The 17,945-nt window shown below is 38.3% G+C and overlaps 1 protein-coding gene and 1 long non-coding RNA gene across 3 annotated transcripts; one reads left to right on the plus strand and one right to left on the minus strand.

The window, feature by feature from the left end:
• The first annotated feature begins 80 nt into the window (after positions 1-80).
• LOC110839096 (uncharacterized) lies at positions 81-9,198 on the plus strand. Its single transcript, XM_087345240.1, has 7 exons — positions 81-327; positions 3,224-3,459; positions 4,288-4,457; positions 4,757-4,926; positions 5,764-5,922; positions 6,835-7,042; positions 8,420-9,198. The coding sequence occupies exons 3-7, from the start codon at positions 4,444-4,446 to the stop codon at positions 8,652-8,654; spliced, it is 786 nt and encodes a 261-aa protein (XP_087201366.1). The 5' UTR covers positions 81-327; positions 3,224-3,459; positions 4,288-4,443; the 3' UTR covers positions 8,655-9,198.
• A 1,764-nt stretch (positions 9,199-10,962) lies between these two features.
• On the minus strand, positions 10,963-16,153 carry LOC147874498 (uncharacterized). Of its 2 annotated transcripts, XR_015534199.1 has the most exons (3): positions 15,060-16,153; positions 12,931-13,041; positions 10,963-11,245 (listed from the first exon to the last, which is right to left on the minus strand). It is a non-coding gene; the product is annotated as an uncharacterized LOC147874498 (long non-coding RNA). The 2 variants fall into 2 exon arrangements; XR_015534200.1 differs by lacking the exons at positions 12,931-13,041; positions 15,060-16,153 and adding an exon at positions 12,705-12,919.
• Positions 16,154-17,945: the final 1,792 nt, after the last annotated feature.

Below are 17,945 nucleotides of genomic sequence, written 5' to 3' on the forward strand. Positions count from 1 at the left end.
TGTTGCGTTTTTGTTTTATTATCTTACTATTTTTTTACTATTTTTTACTATAAAAATTTGTGATTCCTCGTTGTCCTCAATAAATTACGTCATCAACAATGTCAACTATAAACAAACTCGGCATTGTTGTGGAACACAACAATGCCGAGTACAACACAACAATGCCGAGTAAACAAATAACGCTTCACTACCGAGCCAGTCGCATTATCACTGCTCCAGAAGAAGCACGTGGAATCGCATTATTGATAATTTTCTGACAGTTGTCCTAAAACATCAGGAAAGTGAAAGAAGACGTTATCAAGTATTTGAAGTACCTACTCCAACAAGGTAAAGTGATACTCATTCGATATATTATGATTATGATCGATTTTGAGACGAAGATTTGCAAGGGTGGGGCTGGACGTAAAAAGTTGACTGAACAAGAACAGTTGGCCTCTGAACAGCGACGTAAAGAAGTACTACATCAGACCTATTTAAGAAATAAAGAAGAGCGAAGTAAAACTTACATTGATAGACGAGACCATATTAACGACACACGTAGAAAGACTTATTCGGTAATAACAGAGGAAAAAATAAAACAAGACGCTGAAAATGAAATTATTAGATATCAAAGTAAATTAGTAATGAAGAACCGAGGATGACTGCTAATAGCAGCACATTTTATGAACGACGAACATCAACAACATTATCTCGGACCTATGAACTATGAATGTATTCATTGCAAAGCGCTTCACTGGCTCGATGAATCGACTCAACGTTCCAGTAAATCGTTTTATGATTGTTGTGCACATGGAAAGGTTGTGCTTGATTCGTTGCCTGAATATCCTGATGAACTTAGAAAACTCTTTTCTCTTCGACATTTTCGCAACAAATGTCGTGTTTACAACAACATGCTTGCATTCGCATCATTTCAAGCGAATCTCATGGACTTCGGAATTAATCGACCAGGGCCATATTGTTTTAAATTGCATGGCCAAATTTATTATAACATGAATGCGGCATCTTTTCCGAAAGATAATGAGAATGCAACTTTTGGTCAACTGTTTATGATCGACGAAGAAGAAGCCGTCAAACAAAGAATCGAAAATGCACGTCAGAATTCGAAAGGCTACACCAAAGATGACATCAAAGAAGAAATTGTCACGAAATTAACTAATATAATTTCGCGCATTAACGTCCACGCAGAATCCTATCGCATGATGAACTACCAATACAAGCTTGAAAAAGAAAACGCTGAGCGTAACAACGAGTCTGAACCGGAGCTAAACTTGGTTATGTCGATGGTTCCTGGAGACGACAAAAACAGGTACAATCCGAAATGGTGCAATGACGTCGCTGTTGTGTGTCCTAAAACCGACGACGGTGACATTCCTGATTCGTATGTTGTTGTTTACAGTACTAAGGAGCAAAGACTCAGACGTCTTTCGACAATGAATCCATTTGTTGAACCCTTCGTCTATCCCCTTCTGTTTCCTTACGGCACAATGCAATGGCATAAAGACCTGAAACTGAAAGATGCTAAAGTTCGTGATCGTCTAACACGAGGAATGTTCGCTCGCTATAGAATCGCTACTCGCGAAAAGGAATTTAATCCAATCACAAAAAGTGGGAAACTTTTCCAACAATACTTGGTTGATACTGAAATTAAACGTGAGAAAGACGTTATCAACTACTTGAGGTATCAACTCCAACAAGGTAAACGTGTAGATAATTGCAGCAGTTTGAAAGCAAACTTGGAAAAGCTTGCAAAAGAAAAGAAGAAAAAACTCGGGCGCATTAAAGTTTTGAACTCATCGTTCGTTGGATCGCCACGATACATGTTGGAACTGTACCAAGACGCAATGGCAATGGTTGCTGCTTTCGGCACGCCGTGTTTGTTCATCACCATTACGACCAATCCTAATTGGAGTGAAATTCGCGAAAATCTCGAACCACATGAAACACCACCAGACAGACCCGACTTCGTTGACAGAGTATTCAAGTTGAAACTCAAACACTTGATGGATTTGCTGACCAAACATTCAGTTATGGGAAAGTCGCTTGCTTACGTGTACACAGTTGAGTTTCAGAAGCGAGGACTTCCGCATGCACATATCCTTTTAAATCTCCAAGAAGGATCAAAAATTAAGACTGATGAAGATGTTGACAAATTTATTTGCGCTGAACTACCAGACCCCGAAACAGAACCAAATCTTTACGACATTGTTACGCGTAACATGATTCATCAATGTAGTCCGCGTTGCATGAAGGGAAATGAGTGTACTAAAGGTTTTCCCAAACAGTATTCTCCTTGCACAATAATCGTCGAAGACGGTTATCCAATCTACAAACGACAAAATAATGGACGCACTTACTCCGCAAAAAATGGATTTGTTGCAACAAATCAAGACGTTGTTCCATACTGTCCGTATTTGATGCAGGAATTAAACTGTCACATCAATGTTGAGTCTGTATCATCGATTACTTCAGTAAAGTACCTATTCAAATATGCTTTTAAAGGTGGTGATTTGACAAACTATTCAATCATCGAAGGAGATGAGCTTCACTACGACGAGATCACCAGCTACCAAGACAGTCGCATGATCACTGCTCCAGAAGCAGCACATCGCATTCTTGAAAATGAAATTCACAGGCGCAGTCATGCAATCATACTAAACTAACCCCCCCGAAAGGGAATTAGTTTTGCGTGTTACTTAAGATTTCAAAAAGCAATGGTCAATTGTTTTAACCATCAATTCGTGGCGGTTAGTTTAGTTTCTTACACAAGGTTGGTGTCGTTTTACAAACTAGACCAACCCTCCCTAGGAGCTCCGAAAGGAGTGCCCTGCTCTAGTTGTTTAAAAAAAGCCGATTCACAAGCGGCTTTGAAGAGAGTGTGGAAATAGCTGAGGTGTGAGTCAGGAGACAGGAGAGACGAGAAATAAGTTATAATTTTTGAATGTTACTCAAAATGCAACCCTTACTGAAGTATTTCCCTTTCGGTTGAAACACATTTCAATACATTTCTCTAAGATCGATTAAAGTTGATTTCGCTTCTCTCCACAACCCGTGCATTTGTTAAGAGCGTCGTTACATAAACCAAAAAACATATTATCCCGTATATGTTATTGCCTATTTCGGTGATTTCAGAACCAAATTATGTGTGAATTTCTTGTCTCCTCTGCAACGGAATATGGCATCCCTTCATAAAAGCTCATAAGGTCCACATTGAACTGTTCAACAGGTTTTATATCAACCGAACGTGAAGGAAACGAGGAGTGCAGACCCGTGATCTTGGAGACGCTCAAATTCCTGGACGACGTGAAAAGGTTGACGAAGGAATACAAGGACTTCGTGACACCAAGGATTGCCCACCCGCGAATCCCACAGGACATTCTGTTTGCTATTGGTGGGCGTTGTAACTTACGGCCGACAGATGTGATCGAAGCGTACGACGCACGAGCAGACCGGTGGAGTGTGGTGAGTTGCACTCCTTTCTACTCTTACTGTGCCTTGTTAAATGACGCCTCTGGGAAAAACTACTTTTCCTCTTTCTTGCTTATTTTTACTAAGTAATTGTTTATTTAAGCTTAATCACAAGCAGCTCTTAGCCTCTTTATTTCGTGTTCGTTTATTTCCATTGCAGTGAACACATTTTTTTTAAGAAAAGCTTCAAAGACATGAATTAAAAATAATAAATAAATACATTACACAAATGCTGAGTCTCATGTACAATGTAAGTTCTAATAGGAATCTACAAAGGATGTAAAGTTTTCCTTAAATACCGTTTACAATAAGCGTCCTACTTCAACTGTCATGGCAACCTGTCTGCTGATTTTAGACATGAAACGAAGTCATCGTTGATCGTCAGTGGATTTCAGCGTAATAAATGAAGCACTGATGTCGGCCATCTGCGTGGTCACGCCTCGTGAATTAGAAGGCTTTGGGGTGGGGTGGGGGACGTAATGCCTCAATCTCTGCGTCGATAAAACCCAAAACACGAACATCTGTCTTTGCCAAAGTACGAACCTGAAATGTCAGCTGTTGATCAGAAATTAATTCTACGTTTGTCTGTCGAACTTGACGAGAGCTTCTCTTCGGGTCTTCCTGTTTCCACCTTCGCTCCAAGTTAATTTCTCACGGTCTTTGTCGAGTGCCTCCCTCCACGGGGTAGCAATTTCGGTCCACCGTTGGGGGTTGCACCTCTGCTCCGGTGGTTGGTCGCTTGAACTCCAATGTAAGGACTTCTCTTCAGTAGATCGAATGACCCAAAGAAACATAAAGCCATAATCTGTTCTTCCTGTGCAGGTGGAGGTGGTGGACTCGATCGGTCCGCGAGCCTTCCATGGCACGGCAGTAGTCGGTTTCGACATTTACGTCATCGGAGGTGAGAAAGGCGTTGAATATTCAAGCTCATGTTTCTGCTTCAACGCTGTTACGAAGACATGCCGCGAGGTGGCGCCTATGCATGTCCGAAGGTAAGATGCAGATTGGTAACTAAGGAACTCCTTGGAACAGAGTCCTTCTTAAAAAGCTGATAGTCGCTGTCTTAGTCAAGATATAAATGTGGGCAGGGGCTGTAAAATTGTACCACTCACATTCAGGAGCATCGTGCAAAGTGTGAATAGGTAGGAGAACTTTTGCGACAAAGTTGGTTTTAAGAATGCGATTTGCTTGTTAATCTGAATTATGATTTAACATTGCGTTCTACGAGGGGAAATGCATCTCCATCAGAAATAAATGAGCATAGCAAAGAGTATACTTTCTTTCGTTTCAGATCCTGTTTAATGGTGGCAGTTCTCCGAGGTTCAGTGTACGCCATCGGCGGTGTAGTTTTTGGTATGAATCACAGAACGGTTGAAAGATACGACTGCAAGACAAATCAGTGGTCTTTGATCGCTCCCATGAACACAAGACGATACAAAGGAAGTGCGGCTGTACTGAATGGTACGTAAATCCTGTGAAACAGAAATTTGTGAATTAGTGCAGAAGGCGAGGCGTCTGTCGGTCTGTCCGTGTGTAAGAATGCAAGAACGGTTGAGGGAATCGCAGGATTTGAGGTTCTCACGGCGGGGAGTACGAAGATGGCTGTCGTTTGGGTTCCGCCGACGTTTCAGACGAACCTTATGCCTTCATCTTCAAAGTTTCCTCTTCGCTCTTGATCTTAGTCTCCTTCATTCCATCGTCCCATATTCTTTTATTATCTCTTTCTTTTATCCGTGCTTCGGACTTCGTTATTTCAAAGACTGCAACGGCTTGAAGTTCTGAGTGCGTGATGGTTTCTTCTGCTCTCGTAAGCTGTCCCTGTGCGTCGTCTTCTGACTTTTTAGTGTGCACTAGGAGTGAATGCAAACAACCATCAAACCATCAAACTGGATCTCAAATAATGCAGATGAAATATGTTTTTGAGGCATTTAATAATCTCACGTAAATAGAGCATTGTATTATAAATGTAGAGCACATTTTAGCAGCTCGTAACGTACATCTCTGGCACTAAATTTAATAAAACTCTTTCACAGACGATGTAACTTACCATCATTTCCATTATGCATTAATTTAAGCACTTTATGCTGTTTATGTTAAATTTTATCAGTTAAACTCGTCTTCTTTGACACGCTGATTGTCTGCATTCGAAACAAAGAAACAGATGAACAGAGGCAGCCGTGTCTGTGCAGATTCTGTGACTCGAAGGGGGACTTAATAGATTTACAGATTTAAGTACGGATTGTCCCATGTCTGTGCTCTGCATGGACCAGTTTAATTGTAGCTAATTTGTTTTTGCAGACAAAATATACGTCGCTGGTGGAAGATATGGTCAGAATTCTCTAAACTCGGTGGAAGTTTATGACCCGGACACCGACCGATGGACGTTCGTTGCACCAATGCATTATCGACGTCAAAGGTTTTCTTGCGTCGAATTCCACGGCTGTCTGTACGCCCTAGGTGAGAACTCTGGACATTCTGAGCGATGCTCCTCTGTCCTTCTGACAGAACTTGCTATTGCGATATGTTTTCCTGGTTTAGTTTTTCAGTAATTTTATCCCCGATTCGTGGTTTCGATTAAATTCTCCAAAAAGAACACTTAACTAACTAACTAACTGACAACGCATAATCTCTTGTGGTATCTCAAGTAACGTAAGCCCCATTTTTTTAACAGTCGCAGTTTTACAGGTAAATATTTTGTTCATGTAGCAGGGAAATTTCAGTTTGCCGCGCTGTTATCCCCAAAAAACCGATGGTTTAAAGCAGTCCCTTCGCAGTCTTTGATGTTCGTCACTTGTTTGTGTAACGCCATCTTGTGTTGTTATTTAAGGCTACTTTCTCACGCAGTTTCATGAAGTAGACAACAGATGTCAGGCGCAATTTCCTGATGCTACAAGTACGAAAATAAAATTGTAGCTGTTCCTGGTACAAAAACTGACAATGCAAGAGGGAATGGATTTTCTTTGTTGTATTTAATTCATTCGTTCCTTTTACGGAATTACCAATTTTAAGAGCGTAAATCCGTTTGTAAGACGGTCGGAGTGTGAAGCATCGAAGTTACGGGAAATACTAACATCTAGAAATTTGTAATTGGTAATCTTGAAGAGAAGATACCACTTGTGATACATTGGCGTAAAAGGAGGGATACTATTAAAATGTTTTTAAGGATCTAGAGTATGTGAGATGAGGTCAACTACCGACTTTTGTGAATAAGGTAATGAATCTTGTGGTTCTATAAAGCCCAAACATTTCGTGGCCAGGTCTCAGACTAATAAATATCAAGAAGGGCAACGCTGAGTGGGGTTAGAAGAAGTTCCCTTTGGCAGCTTTTTATATATGCTGTGACCTTTCACGGAATGTGTGTGTGTGCAGGCGGATACAACAACACATCATGCGAGCTCAGTACCGAAAAGTACGACCCTGCAGAAGACACGTGGACCGAGATCCCTGTCATGAACTTCTATTCAGAAGAACTCGACGCAGAAGTGATCGACGACACGATCTTCGTCATCAGTGGAAAGTATATCGAGTACCACTTCGTCTCCCACGTTGCATGTTTCAATGACAAGGAGAATCGATGGTTTGTTTGTTTGTTTCTTTGTTTCTTTGTTTCTTTGTTTGATTGCTCAGGGCTGTATAATCACAAACTGTTACCTTTGAAAAGCTCTAGGAAGTGAATCATTTCCGCGATCTTGCGGATGCAGCCCCTTGTAGTAACGTAGTAACTGACCGACGTTTCGGAGGTTCTTCCTGCTCACTCAGGGCCTCGAATAAGCGCGCGAAAAATGGATGGTTAAGGGTGTAGAATGAAAGGAAGCGGGGCGACGTTGCGGTCAAGCTGATTGGTTAAATCAGAGGGCGAATGACTAAAAAGTGCTTATCAGACGTAAGCTGTGACTGCATTAATAAGAAGCTCTTGGACCAAGTTTCTTTGATCAGTGGCACTCTCTTGGGCAGGAAATGTCTGGCGTTCAGCACATCAGCAAGCCATAATCTTCGGCTTTCGTCAAAGTGTTAGGCCAGTTTCAGGTTTAACGACGCCTACCGTCTCATGTTCCCATTTCTGATGGACGTTTATTTCAAAATGGCTGTCTCTTGGCGTGTTTGACCACGCAGTCTCCTGCCATCTGTTGACTGAGTGGGTAAGTAGCTTCAAAAACCTTCCAGAAGCCAGTTTTCTTCATACTCGACTGTTCAAGAGCCAGAAATCCCACAGAAATTAATTTAATTTTGATTTGTGTCTGTCTTATGTGTATCAGAGCCTCTCCAGAACAATTTTTGGTGGGACAAAGAATTTTTGAAAATATATTGCTAAAAGAGGGAAATGGCATGGGCTCATGTCTCAAACAAGGCACGTTTATCTCTCCAAAGAAGTGTGTGATTAAATTTATTATTTTTACCTAAGGTAATATCTAATGAAATGTACCAAACGTAGTTAGTGCAGAACACATGTCATTTAACAGCGTTTTAATATGGTCATAACCTCTCCATCTATTTTTATGTAATAAAATGTATTACGTCATAATAGCAAGTAGGTCGGGGTTCTATGTACATGAGTGAAAGAAAGATCACGTGGGAAATTTTCTGAAATATGGTGAGGCAATCGTGCATCGAATTCCGATTGGGGGAATTTTTGTTAAGGTTTTCTGGAAACAAATTATAAGCAACGACATTTCGGTGGAAGCTGTGCCCTTAGCTTCAAGCAGTTTTCCATTATACCCAAAGACAGCCAGCCCATCAGACATGGATATTTTTAGGGCAAATCATTTTACGACTCACAAAGATAATTCTTTTATTCTTATTCTACACCGAAATCTCTGATATTTTAGAACCCCAAAAGTAAAAGTATATATATACATGTTTTCTGTAACTGTGTCCGCGAAATGTGGTAAAAATTTTCTTGAGTGTAGATAACACTGATGGATGGTGTTTCTACTTTTAATATTTCAAATTGCAGGCACAAGGCGGCAGACATGAATATTTGTAGATCCGGGATGTCGACTTGTGTCATCGAGAACCTTCCGAATGCAAGCGATTACGCCTACAAACACAGAGACAAATTAATGGAGGAGAAATGCAAGAAAAGGAGAAGAAACGTAGAAGAAGAAGAAGAAGTAGAAGGAGAAACGCTGAAAAAAAAGAGGCGAAACGTAAAAAATGTTAGATTTGGAAAATCAGTAGTTTGCAGTTGATTACATCCACGACGAACACATTAATGTTAATTACTTTCCTTACGAAAATTATGTACAAAACTAGGAAAACAAACAAACAAACAATACTCTATATGAACAAGAAGAATGTAACAGGTGTTGATCACTTTGTGGACAGCTTTCCATCACCAGTAAAATGACAAACAAAATACTGTGCCATTATTGCACTGTGCCAACTGAATGATGCCAAAACTGTTTGTGACTTAAAATGGAGGAGCAGTCTCAGATATGTAGTTCTCTTACTGACCAAATGATGAACAACATGGTGTGCAATGTGAGCACCAATCCTGCTTCTTAAGTGCTTTGGTTACGAAATGCCAAAGTATTTCACAAGAGAGATGTGAAACTTCTATAGGACAGAGAGTCCTAATTGTAATGTAAGAATGTTGAAACCTGATGTCGAGACCTTTTTATTTTCACAGGTTGAAATCTTTGGGTAAGAAATGCCAAAGTATCTCACAAGAGAAATCTGTAACTTTCCTATGCCAGACATTGCTAATTGTAATGTAAATATGTTATCACCTGATATCGAGGCTTTTTATTTTCACAGGTTTAAGGGCTTTGGTTACAAGATGCCAAAGCATTTCACAAAAGAGAGATGCGAAACGTCTCTAGGACAGACAGTCCTAATTGTAATGTTAGAATGTTGCCACCTGATGTTGAGACCTTTTCATTTTCACAGATTTAAGTGCTTTGGTTAAGAAATGGCAAAGCATTTCAGAAGAGAGATGTGAAACTTCTCTAGGCCAGACTTTGCTAATTGTAATGGAAGAATGTTGCCACTAGATCTCGAGGCCTTTTTATTTTCACAGGTTTAAGTTCTTTGGTTAAGAAATGGCAAAGTATTTCAGCAGAGAGATGTGAAACTTGTCTACGCCAGGCGGTACTAATTGTAATGGAAGAATGTGGGACCGGATCTCGAGGCCTTTTTATTTTCACAGACTGAAGTGCTTTTAAAGAATGGAAGTTGTAATTTAGCAAACTGAAAGAAAGTCCCTTGGAACATATCTGCAATAATTTTACAAAATAAATAAAGCATAAGATCAAGATTTTCAACATCACAGATTTATGTTCAACAGAATATAATGCTGAGCAAAATATGCAGAAACTCCCCGAAGGATAAATATTTTGCAGATGTGATGTGTCATGACCTTTCTTCTACATGTGATACTGCATTGGCCACTGACACTAATGTCATGTTAGCAGTGAAGAAGGAAAAAGTGGTATTATACTTCTTTGCAATATTCATGTGTGACTCACTGCTGGATGCAGAAAAACTTAAACAATAAGCACAAAGTGTGACAGAAAAATCGTAAGAACAGTCTTTGGTGTTCAATTTCCCCCGCTGAAACAGTGCAACTATGCAGAATCTTACTAAACAAGAGCTGACATTAGGACAACAAAATGTCAGTATCAAGTATTAACAGAAGAAAGCTCAAATTGGTCTTGCACAATGAAACAGGTGAATCAAAAGGGACCATGAAAACTGCTACAAGATCACTGAAACTATTTAGGGTTTGAGGTTTTCATGGCAGTGAGTCTGAAGATGGCTGTCTTCTGGGTTGATGCACCATGTACTGTAGTAGGTTTGCCAACATTTCAGAGGTCCTTGCTGCCTCCATAATCATCATCATCCTGATGACAGAAGACATCCATCTTCATCGCTGAAACCATCTGTGCCTAATACAGAATGAAGTATTACACTGCACCATACTCGAGTAGTGCAAGGGAGCGAGCAACTCCTTCCTCATTTGACTCAAAGTATTTTGTGACGAGACACAGTTATCACTTACAGTGGAAAGATAATGCAATGGCACTTAAAAAATATCCATACAGCAGAAATACTTATGATCATAAACCACCAAAAACCAATTGTTACAATACAATGGAATGTACTAACCAGTTGCTTAAAAATTATTTTCCAGATGTAGTTTCAAAAGAAGCATATTTCAGGGAATTCCATTTAAAATGCAGCCCCCAGCTCCCAAATCAGTCATCCATCAGCTTGTTTCTGAAGTACAGAAACATGTATTTTGCTGTTACTTCATAAGTGACAAATTCTACATACACAAGTTTAAGGCTGCCTTTCCTGAACAGCATACACAAAACCTGCCCCTGTAATTTTTGATTTTGCATTGCTGAAAAACAAACTGTCCTATACGTCTCTGGTTACTTATCTCATTGCGCAAACAGAGTAGTTTCTTTTCAACAGTATGGCCATATTTTTTGAACAACATTACAAACTAGTTGATTCAGTATCCACCATTCCACCTGCAACACCATAGATCAAATGAAGCTTTTCAGCTCATAAAAGAGGTAAGGTGACAAGACATTGGTCATCTCGCTCTGTAATCAATATAAAAGCCTTATTTGTAGACCTGATGAAGAATCCTGTTTCTATGATCACGTCATTTGAAAAAATCATGGCAGTGCAAACCGCAGCAGAGTTGCATTCTGACCCTTGACATGCATTTTCCTTAGGCCGTAGGCATGTGTTTCAAATCCTGGAGTGTGACTGGCAGCCTGTAGCATGGAATTTAAATCCTACATTCTTGTGCAGTAGAGGTTCATGCCTGAAATATATAGGAGTGTCCAGAAAACATTCTAGGATTATTCAAGCTTACAAAAACAGCAGATTCTTATCAATGTTTTTCAAACATAACCTCTCTTTTATTCAACTCCCCACACAATTTAAAGACATTCCTTCTGAATTGAAACCTTGTCACTTACAAATCATCACTGATAAATTTGGGCTGTTATTACCACCATTGTTACACTATATTCACATTCACATTTGCAAGTAAATCTATATTCTGTGTTATGCAGACCCAACCATGTTTTCTCACACACTATTGACAGCTCTTAAAATAACAAGTTCAGATACTACTGAATCAGCACTAGTCAATACCCACAATATATCTCTCTTTTTTATTCTAAAACCAATTCAATTAGTGAATTGAATAAGGCAGAAATTTAGCACAAAAAGCCTCATAAGTAATATAAAGTTAGGTTAGAAAATTTCTAACAAACCAACCAATCAACCAAAAATAATTTAAGCTCATTTCTATTCTAATATAAATGCCCTTGATTCTACTTTTGCAATTAAACTTTAATCACCCACCAAGTAACATCAAATAAGGACACAAGAGTAATGTGAATACTTAGTGAACCACTTCAGTATTAACTGTGTTTCTAAAGCACTTGCCAAAGTTATGTATTAGAGGCCAAGTTATCAAATGAAGACTAATCAAAAATTGCGGCCAGAACAGTTTGGTTTCAAGGGATAGCTACTGAAAATTTTGCCCAAAAATGTATTCACCAGTTTCAAATTATTGCTACAGCAAACAGCTAGTATCTCCAAAAGCAGCAATAACAACCTGTTCCTTGTAGTGTTTATAGGTTGAGTTTTCTTTGAGGTAAAGACTAAATATTTAAAAATTAAGCTCTAGCATCGCAGGTTTAACGAAATTTGGTGGTAGCCTATAGATTGGTTTTATATGGCTCAGGATAGGGGGAGATGGCATGGTCTTGTGAACATTGTAAATAACCTTTGGGTTCCATAAGAGGTGGGGATTTTCTTGACTATCTGAGTGATTACCATCTTCTCAAGAACTCTGCTCTGTGATGTTAGCTTATTAGCAGAAAACAATGTTGGTTACTGTACATGACCAAAGTCTCAAAAGCATCATGAGTAGCCAATCTTAGGTTGTACTTCCTGTCATATCAGTTTCATTTACACGTAACTATTTTTCAAGTTTCTCAGTCAATGGTTTACTTCCTTTTCTGGGTTGAGAAAGCTGGGAATTTATAATGCAACACATTGACTATTCTAAGCTTTGTAACCTTTGCCCTTCTTCTAGGCTTGGGTATAAGGAATTAAAGTAAAAAAAAAAGTTAAACATGTTAGTAATTTAATAAATTAAAACTTTAAAGTCAAACATATAAATTCATTAATTTGTATTAGATGTAAATATAACGCAGGTAAAGAGAAATAATCTTCCTTTAATGAGTATTTCTATTGATAAAAACTACCTTTACCACAACAACAGCCAGATGCTTCGTAAGAGCCCGCACTTCTTACATAGGGTAATCAGAATGGGTTGCTTGGTCAGAGCACAACTTACAGGACCCTGATATATGAGTATTGGACAATGTTGAAATGATGATAGGAGGGATAATTCAACAAATTGAAATCAAACCCTGGTTGTCTAGCCTGCAGGCAGTCACTGTACTAACTGAGGAACAAAGCAACTCTAACCAAGGGTCCTCTGATTTTCTCAGCATGACACGGATATTGTAATTTTCTATTGCTCCTGGGCATTCTTCCTCAGGGGTTTTGCTGTCTTCAGAGCCAAGGTCAGCATCCAACCTGTAACACACCACAACACACAAATATAAACAAAGCAGACATAATGCGGATTGGTAGAACATACCACGATTAGCAGTTTCTATTTATAAGTTACATTTATCACACCATGGATTTAAACAGTGGCAATAATATAATCATTAAATTAAATTAAATCTGTGGTGTAACAGCTCCAGAGTGCCAAAGCCGATTAGCTTGACTGCTGGTCTCATGTTCACATGCCTAAGGAGAGGTGAAGAATCATCCAACCAGATACAGGGTGACGTGTGGTCAGCGCGACGAACCCCCAGCCATTGCTAGTTTTCATGACCGGATTGTAGCTCCCCAATTTCCTCACGATGCTGGATTGACACACTGGTCGAAAATCTCATGAGAAAATTTCTTCTCCCCCCCCCCACCCCCCCCGAGACTCGAACCAGCGCGCATTCTGTATCGCCAGTCCGAAGCACGATGCCTCAGACCGCGTGGCTACGGCGCGGGACAATATAACCGTACGATTAGTATATCTGTGTCTTTATTCATTTGAATCAACACAAACTTCATGGAGCAGAGCTCTCCAGCTCAGTCCATCACGGAATTTGTTACCTTTTATTGAACTCTGATATGCTGACAACAGACCAATACTGAACCCTATCCTGAGTTAACCGAATAAAGACTACATGCCTCAGATCTTAATTCAACAACATCAATGTGGGATGTTGTTTGTTTTATTGGGTGTTACACCATGCTGTGTTTACCCTCATGATGGTGGCATTAAGCTCCTATGAAAAGTATGTCAACTTCTACCAGACTACACGGCACAACATCTGACCCACAGCACGAACCTGAAATCTCATCATTTTTAATCTTATCCTGCCATATACACACACGAGGAATAAGTTTAGTATAATTATAATTTTGTTTAACTTAGCGTAATGGTATCGAAACATCCGGCTGTTTGATCACAAATGATTACTCAACATGCGCAAGTACATTTTGTGTTGACACACAATAAATACAATACGACACACTCACGCAGAACACACAGCATTAAACTGTTTCCAGTCATTAAACCCACCTCATCCTTTTCTATCTCCAGATACGCATCTCAACATAACATTAAATCTACTGGGTGTCCTATATTCTCATCATGGATAATATCAGAAGCCTGAAACAAAGGATTAACAAAGTGTTTCTGTGCCACACATTAAACTGAACAATGGGCCTATAAAATGATGGGCTTCAATGTTTGTATCTTCCACTAGTATTACATAATAATTAAATAAAGTGATATTATTAATATTTATATCTCACAGCATGTCTTAAATTTTATTTGTTTATTTAATAATGTTGTCAATAATGGATAATTAACTGGAAGGGACATGTGGCCTTAGTTAAGGTACTATCGTGCCATTTTCACCGAGGGGCTCGGAAAAATCACATAATGGTTGAGCCAGGATAGCTGGTCACAGCCGAGATCTGAACCTGTAGCCTCAGTTATAAAGCATCACGCGAAGATATCAGTTCAGGACACTAAGTAGACAGGACATATAATTGGCCAGGATATATGGCCTAATGTAAGGATTCTGTAGTGACGGTAAAGCGGAAATTTTATAAACTGGACAGTTTGTGACTTTCTACAGTTGACACCGTAATGTAAGATGTATAATTTTATTTGCACTATTATTCGGGTGAGTACCTATAATTAGCTGTACAATGTCATGTATTCAATCAAAAAGTCAGTATTTCTGATGGCATATTTGCATATTAACTAATGCCTTTAAGAAAAGTCTAAAGCATGGTTGGCTGATAATGTCCGTGAATCTTTTTCCATCCCACATTGTGATGACATAAATCACAATTCAATGAATATAGCAGAAGTGTTCACTTTAAACTCTAAATAAACACTGATTAACAGTTATTGTAATAGTAATTTAAAAATACCAGTCAGATTGAAGAGGAGCAGTATTAAACTGAATGATAAATAAACAGTGTGTGACAGTCTGAGTATGTGGTTCAGGTTCTAGAAGGTGGGGATTTACCTGACTATTTGAGTGATTATCAGCATCTGAAGAATTACTCCACTCCGTGGGATTAGCTAATTACGTTTTACATGGCAATGCATATCAAATGTTGAGTCTTGCAATCACAGTGTCAATCAGTGCTGTGAAACCTGCAAGAATTTCAGTTCTATCGCACACAGATAAAAAAAATACTGTGAAAAGATATTGCTCTCTGTCGGTGCCATTCCAGGCCTGCAAAAAGTTTTTGTCAGCCACAAGCAGCACTTCTGCGTACTTGGTGTCCTCTTCAACAGATTTCTTGTCATTAAAATCTGCTTGCATAGAATCTGGGTGTCAACTTCCAAATCAGATTCTATTCTTTCGATGTACTCAGATTTTTATGGACCTGACCACGCACTTTCCCAGTCTGCTAAAAAAAAATATCAGGATATTTATTTGTAATTTTTATTAAACCAATGACTATTCTTGAAATTTCACTCTCATTGTCACCATAATCATCATAAATTAACCCTTTAAATGCAATGTTCGTCTAAATAGTATTTAAGAATTCAGTCCACACCAGGAAGAAAAATAGCCTTGTAAAGCAGTACAATTACTCTGTTTATGTATAAGCACCCCTTTATTTAATTAGTCAACTGTAAAAATTTTTACCACTTACCATTTTTAATCTCAAAATTGATGGCTATACAACTTTGAAGTATAAGTTATCTTAACAATTCAATATGCATTTCTAAATTGCAGAATGAACCTTCAAACAGCATTCAAGGTTAACTTCCAAATTCTTTTTTCAAGAACCGCAATTCTGATGGCTTCACTTTGAAACACACTCAATTTTCTTATTTAAAATTTCAATATGAAGTAAATTTGAAGGGATTATTTTTGTTTCTTGTACAGAAACCAACTATCAGAGAAAGACACCTCTATGTGTCAAAGTCCAGAGAACCACATAAAGTAAGCCTACTTACTTCCCCATTAAATGCTGAAATATCATACTCCGCATTTAAGAAATATTATGCAAATTTAAAGCAACTTTCTGTAGTATAAGGGTAAAACGCGAATCATTACGGATACTTCGATCTTATTGGAGCAAATTCGCGTTAACGAAACATACATGATTGCGGAGATGACTGTATTTATAATTTTTATTCAAAATCAGCGATGTAAGAATTACGATTTAGTATAAGAAGCAGTACTAGAAACATTGTAAAACGTTATAAATAATAGTAAAATATATTTCTTTCACTTTTTGACTTGCTGGTTTCAAAATAGGCGTTATTCTGAATCGACGCAAATCAAGGGCTACCTGTATTTTGCAATTATGTTGATTAACTTATGAAGGCTTTGTGTCTAGAACAAAACCACATAAATCCATATTAATTTTAAATTTAAGTTAATGAAATTCTGCCATTCATTTCAACATTGCATAAAACCATATACTTATATCTAAGTTATAAACAACCCTTACTTCCGTGCCACAGAAGGTCCTGATTTGATGATGAGGTCAGTACAAAGGGAATTTACTTTTACTGTTACAACCTTCGCATTTCTGTTTGGAATTTCTTCACCAAAGTCCTCTTCATCCTCTGAATCAGAATATTCCTATGATTAAAACTACACATGAAATTAAACTCTTCAGCATCTATACGTATCAAAGATTCTCAACACATTAATGGCCACAGTTTATTTAAAAATAATTCAAATGATAAAAGTCTTTACATTGATATGATAAACAGTCAATAAAATGGAGTATGTCTTGCCTCCTACCAGCTAGACAAAATAGTTAACAACATAAAAGAGGTAAAACCCCTAAAGAAAGAGATCAGCAATGAGATCCATTGGTAGGTTTTAATTCTAGACTGTAAAAAGCAAGAAGTTCTAATGTTTCCAATATTGGATAAATTTTAGTAACAAAATAGTGTGAGTTTGAAATGGTTTTGATTTATAACGTCTACCAGGTAAATAAACAAATTTTTATAAGAATGAATACATTCATACGGTTTGTTATATTTGATTTATTTGCCTCCGTTGGCTGAGTTTGTTTATTCCCTGTATATTTATTTCTCATGTATTCTACGTTAGGTTTGTACACTTTACACAAACTGTACCACGCTAAAGCTTTCAGAGCACATTTCAAAAATGTGTCTGCATTTAATAACTTTGAATGTAGAATACGAATATAGTTTTTTCTAAGTGTTCTACAGAAGAGAGAATTGATATTTTAACCTGTACCAACGTATACACATACGAAATCCACGGCGAACAACATGATTAACGTCGGAACATCATCAGTTTGACCAACATACTTGTTAAGAAAATGACTGGTTCTAACTAAACATGGGTTCCAGTGTTACTTTCATGTTTCAACATGATAATCTGAAGCCAGTTCATAACAAATGCATTTTCAAGTGTTCTTTATGCTTTTGCAGAAGCTAGAAACACTTTGTGGGCCGTCCTCACCAGAGTCTCTACAAAGAATGGGTAATTTGAAAAGTTGGACTGCGTTCCCACAGCATGCAGATTTTCCTTCGATTCAGAAAACAACTTTTAATAAATATTTTTTGTAATTTGCATCGCTGTGCCCTAAGTAAACATGCAACACAATTCACTGTGTGAAATATGGCATGTACATATAAAATTGCTAGAGCGTCACATTTCCATAGCAAACACGCAGCTTCCTCAAATAAATGCTCGCTTAAATATACAAGTACAAGAAACTGAGTTCACAAATCATAACTGTAGCAAATAGTGACGTCATGACTAACAAGGCGAGAGAAATGGCAAAAAGACAATCCACTACAGAGTCTGAAGGCAGGCTTAAATCCTAAATACATTCTATGGAAAATGACCATTACACACACCATAACATTCAACTCTCGCAACCTTTACATATGTGATTGATTGTTA

The sequence above is a fragment of the Zootermopsis nevadensis genome, unplaced genomic scaffold (assembly GCF_977971745.1).
Source record: "Zootermopsis nevadensis isolate Lab colony 2312 unplaced genomic scaffold, Znev_1.0 Znev_ptg000008l, whole genome shotgun sequence".
Taxonomy (NCBI): Eukaryota; Metazoa; Arthropoda; class Insecta; order Blattodea; family Termopsidae; genus Zootermopsis; species Zootermopsis nevadensis.

Excerpts from the sequence above, each read along its gene's own strand:
- LOC110839096 (XM_087345240.1), top strand. Across the intron at positions 4,927-5,763 it reads AAGTGCGGCTGTACTGAATG|ACAAAATATACGTCGCTGGT; the intron begins GTACGTAAATCC and ends TTGTTTTTGCAG. Across the intron at positions 5,923-6,834 it reads CGGCTGTCTGTACGCCCTAG|GCGGATACAACAACACATCA; the intron begins GTGAGAACTCTG and ends GTGTGTGTGCAG.